We start from the raw sequence: 5,000 nt of genomic DNA on the forward strand, positions 1-5,000 counted from the left end.
GGGCGTGGCCTTTGGACTGTGTTTGTGCTGTTATTAGCGTGGCTGCTGTGTGGTTCTCTGCAGTAGTGGGGCTCATGTTTTAAATTAGCACGTATCTCTGTGATGCTCCCAAACAGTCTGCACTAACCAGGCTGACAAGGATCAGCTGTCATAACTCCACCCTCTCATCTAAATATGGTCACTAAAGGAAGCAAAGCCCAGCATGGAGCTGAGGGTCACTGAGCCTTCAGGACCCCAGTTTGGCTTCACATAAATTATTTTAAAGGTGATTTTAGAAAACTCTAAAAATATGAACTACAAAATGACGTTAGCAGGAGCAAAGTGATGAAATAAGACACCTGAGAGAGCGAGCAGGTGGCTGCAGGTATGACAGGTGAAGCAGCTCTAATCCTGCTAAGAGGATCAGTCTGCACACACACAGAGTGTAAGCTGGCTTTGCGTGCTGAGGATCAGCGTCGTGGGTCTGATGAGTGGAACTGAGGCATAATGGGAGCAGGCGCCGACTCGACGGGGACGAACCCCCCAAAACACCCTGACCTCTGAACCCGAGACACACAGTGAGCACGGTAAGTGTGTGTGTCTGTGTGTGAGAGTGTGTGTGTGAGAGTGTGTGTGTGTGCGTTACTGATATCACAGAGAAATCTGTTTGGCAGATCTCAGTGAGACACGTTGACCTTAATGACAGTTTGACAGAATCTGAAGGAACTGATCACATGTGTGTGTTCGTGTGTGTGTAGGTGTCATGGATGCCGTAGATCCATCTCCTCTGCGACGTTTCGTCATTGCGAAACATTCGATCACCTCCATCTTTGACCAGCTGCTGGACTTTGTGAAGGATGGCTGCGCCTTTGTGGATGGTGAGAAACACACACACTCAGAGCTGTAGGTGCTGTGATGGTGTATGTTCGTACAAACCGGTCTGCATGCTTCCTGGAGTCGTTCTCAGCATCAGGTCTGAAATGGGGACGAGCATGTGCTGCCCACAGATGCAGAGCCTGCAGCCTCTCTGCTGACCGGCACGCACCTCCTGCTCTGTCTTTAAATAAAGTCTGGCTTCTCTCTGTGTCTGATGCTGCAGTGGCCACAGAGCGGACGCCAAAGGTCATGCCGTTCAGTACGCAAGTAGCCTTTGATGCCCTGACATCAGGAACATCTGAAGCTCCTCTCAGGAAAACTCGCTGTCATTTTCATTGTCAGTTTACTCGCTGTGTTTGTTTGATGTCAGAGGCGTGGCGCAGCGAGGACCTGGGTCAGGTGGCCGTGGAGGAGCAGAGTTTGGAGATGCAGAGCTGTGCCATCAAGCTGACGACCATCAGAGATGTCCTGCTCAGGAGACACATGAAGGTGGCGTTTTTTGGCAGGTGAGCAGTTTACAGAAACTGCAGAATATAGGCGGGTGAGCCTGCACACAGTAGAAAACATTGATGTAGCTTCTAGGTTGGAGAAATGAAGCCAAGGTGCTGCATTCTACCTGAAGGCCACCAGATGGAGACAGCAACTAGTTATTTGCAAAGTGTGACTCTGCCCATATTATATCACTTCACAAAAAGTTTCAGTAACAGCAGGGTACGGCAGTGAACAGGAGCTAACGGGGGCTAACAGGAGCTAACGGGGGCTAACAGGAGCTAACGGGGGCTAACAGGAGCTAACGGGGGCTAACAGGAGCTAACGGGGGCTAACAGGAGCTAACAGGCGCTAACAGGGGCTAACGGGGGCTAACAGGTGCTAACAGGAGCTAACGGGGGCTAACTGTTAGCAGTGACCGTGGTCCACTTGATGCAGTGACTACAGAGACTGAAGTTTGTTTTATTGACCCAAAATACTGACAAGCATTCAAACATTTTCATATCTTGCCCAGTATCAACTGAGGGTTGTTGATAACATAAATATATCGTGTTGCGTGATGTTGGGGAGAATGCCATCGTTACTCTCCGCAGCATTAGTAAACACACTCAGAGGGCCTAAGCTAACGTTCATCTTCAGCCTTGCCGTGCCCAGTTTCTCCACATAATGAGTAAGATGCTTGTACTTCCTCTGAGAGAGAAAATACACTTGTTTGTTTACTCATAGTTGCCGCAGTTTATCTTGTCTACATGATGCTCAGTTGGTTTCTTATCATGTCCAAAATGGCCGACAAGTTACTGTCACGTGCCAAGGAGTCACATGTCTGCAAAGCCTCTGTTGGTGCCCTAATCTGTGAGCCTGGTTCTGCTCACGGTTTCTTCCTGTTAAAAGGCAGTTTTTCCTTCCCACCATTGCCAAAGTGCTTGCTCATAGGGGGTCACATGATTTCTGGTTTGCTTCTGTATGATTGTAGCATCTCTGAAGCTATTCCCAAAGTAAAGAGTGCTGCGCCCCCCTTAAAAATCAGGAAACCCCACAGGGTCCAACCAATCTTATAATGGATTTCCTTTGAAACTTCCATTCAAAAAACATCAATCCGCCTGCCTTCAGTACATTAGCAGTAAGTTTATGTCAGAGTAATGAGTGACATCACAAACTCAAGTAATAATTCCCTTTTTATTTCTAAATAAATCGATTTATATGAATATTTAACAGAACATACACGTGAGTTATTTCCAGAGATGGGCAGTAATGTGTTACAAGTAACGGATTACAGTAACGCGTTACAAGTAACTACAAGTTACTTTTTTCGAGTAACAAGTAAAGTAAGGGATTACTATTGCAAAAAAGGTAATTAGATTACCGCTACTTTACCGTAGGAACGCTGCGTTACTGCGTTACTAAAACCGTGATTTCTTTGCGAGAATGTCTCATGACAGTGACGTAAGCGAGTGCGCCGTTAGTGACAACAGCTGTGTGCAGATCAACAGTGGATCATATATCGAGTGCAGAGAGAGTATGAGCGTGCAGCATTTAAAGCGTGGAAGTACTGACCTTACTTTGAGTTTGATTCCATAAAAAGTGACAAAAACATTAGTGTCCGCTGTGCGTGGGAAGAAAACTTCTTTTTACAGCGAAAAAACCCCTAAACTTCCAACAAGCACCGAGTAGCTACGACGTGATGGGAAACTCACAGAGAAACTCACGGATTCTTCCACTGACCGCGGCACACCTGCACCAGCGTAAACCTCCGCCTGCCCCACTCCTGCTTTACAGGTGAAAATAGAGCAACAGGACTGCTAGTCTTTGACTTTATTTATTTTCTGCTGTGTTTTACTTGCATCTATTTGAAAGACTGAGTGTAAACACACAAAATATTTTATTTTATGTGCTGGAATGTGTAGAAAATAGGTTTAAATGTTAAACTAATTTATTCAAGTCAGAGAATGTTGCAGATAATTAAGTTTTTGCTTGATGCATAAAGTTAAAAGATTAAAACTAATAAAACAAGTTTGGTTACATTTTGTATGAAGGATTATGTAGAAAAGGTAGAATTGGGCTGAAAGATCTATCGCTTTATCACCTATTCAGGTTGTAAATCGTGTTTTTAAAAAGTAACTAAGTAACTAAGTAACTATTTACTTTTGAAAATAAGTAATCAATAAAGTAACGGGATTACTTTTTTGGGGACGTAATCCGTAATTAGTTACTGATTACTTTTTTCAACTTGACCAACACTGGTTATTTCAAACTGACTGCTGCAGGCACCTGCAGTACCTTTGCAGCCTACCAGGGGGCACCAGACCACACTTTGGGAATCCTTTTCAATATAAAGTGCTTCGAGGCGACTGTTATTGTGATTGGATGCTATATTTTAAAAAATGAACAGGATCAAATTATATTAATTTATTTGACCTTTGACATCTGTGTTTTCGAGCTCAGTCATTCGTTCTGAGTCTTAATGAATATAGAATAAAGGCTGATATCACTCTTTGACCCACTGTGGCATTGGCTAATTTTCCAATCACAAGTCGTTAGCCGATGAGGGTGTGGTTGCTCAGCCAGACCCGCCCTTTCTCATCATATTGAATCACTGGCACAGTGACAGCTCCACGTGAGCGATTTAAAACCATCCTGCAGCTTTTAAGGAGGAAATTCTCCACAGAGCCCAAACAGTGAGTGTGTCCAGCTGTAAACATGTTGGGAGGCTGTTGGGACTGACTCACTGCTGCCCCTGCTGGACTGTAGAGGATCTGTACTGTTTGTTGGCGCTCCATTTTTTAGCAGCACATGTTGATGCTTGTGACGTTTGAACTCATTTTTTACTTGAGACGATGAAACAAAGAAATTGAGTTTGCATCAAAGGTGAAGGAAGCTCGTAGTTCAGAGCTCCGGGGACGCTGCGTTACAGTTACAGCCGTTTGTCCTCAGCTCTGATTCCAGCAGCAGCGTGTGTGTGTGTGTGTGTGTGTGGATAGAGCCTGATAAAAGCTGAGACCAGCTAACCGACGTTTGTTCTGTGAAAGCAGAGCTGAACACACTGATAAGGTTTATCTGCGACCCCGGCTGAGGCACGCTCACAGTCGGACACGTGGATTTCTGCAGAAACTCATGATGTAACGACCGTCACTTGATAAACTGGGTGATGTAATAACTCGTCAGCTCTCACCCGAGGATGGTGAGGCCCTCTGACCTGTGGTGCTGCTCTTGTGCTGTCATACTGCTTCTTGCCCGACTTTGAAGGCCGAACCTGCTCGCTGTTTCGTTCGGTTTGAGCCACGATGATGCAGCGGGCGCTGAGATGAAGGTTTTGGTGTTAGTCAGCATCGTTGAAGGTTTTCATATTAATTATAATGATTGTACATTTGCTGTGGATCAGGACGAGTAACGGGAAGAGCACAGTGATCAACGCCATGCTGAGAGACCGAGTGCTGCCCAGCGGCATCGGTCACACCACCAACTGTTTCCTGAGCGTCGAAGGGACCGACGAAGACGAGGCTTTCCTCATTACCGAGGCGTCCACCGAGAGGAGGAGCGTGACTGTGAGTGAGGTGACAGAAACCCTGCGGTGATCACGATGCTCGTGACACGCCCGCTGGCGTGTGGTGATGACTCGCTGCTTCCTTCCTCCTCAGACGGTGAACCAGCTGGCTCAT

General features: G+C 46.0%; 1 protein-coding gene across 4 annotated transcripts in view; it reads left to right on the forward strand.

The window, feature by feature from the left end:
* The window catches only part of mfn1a (mitofusin 1a), a 14,095-nt gene that overhangs the window by 371 nt on the left and 8,724 nt on the right, over nt 1–5,000 (forward strand). For 2 of the 4 annotated variants that reach the window (XM_026149185.1, XM_026149187.1), the window contains exons 1-5: nt 1–566; nt 738–857; nt 1,226–1,361; nt 4,724–4,886; nt 4,980–5,000. The exon at nt 1–566 is cut by the window's left edge; the exon at nt 4,980–5,000 is cut by the window's right edge and continues 104 nt beyond it. In XM_026149185.1, the coding sequence (XP_026004970.1) occupies nt 743–857; nt 1,226–1,361; nt 4,724–4,886; nt 4,980–5,000 (435 nt within the window). In that variant the 5' untranslated portion in view covers nt 1–566; nt 738–742. Of the gene's footprint in view, nt 567–737; nt 858–1,225; nt 1,362–4,723; nt 4,896–4,979 lie in introns of those variants that run through there. The other 2 variants (XM_026149186.1, XM_026149188.1) reach the window with 2 other exon arrangements.

The sequence above is a fragment of the Astatotilapia calliptera genome, chromosome 18, assembly GCF_900246225.1.
Source record: "Astatotilapia calliptera chromosome 18, fAstCal1.2, whole genome shotgun sequence".
NCBI classification, from domain to species: Eukaryota; Metazoa; Chordata; class Actinopteri; order Cichliformes; family Cichlidae; genus Astatotilapia; species Astatotilapia calliptera.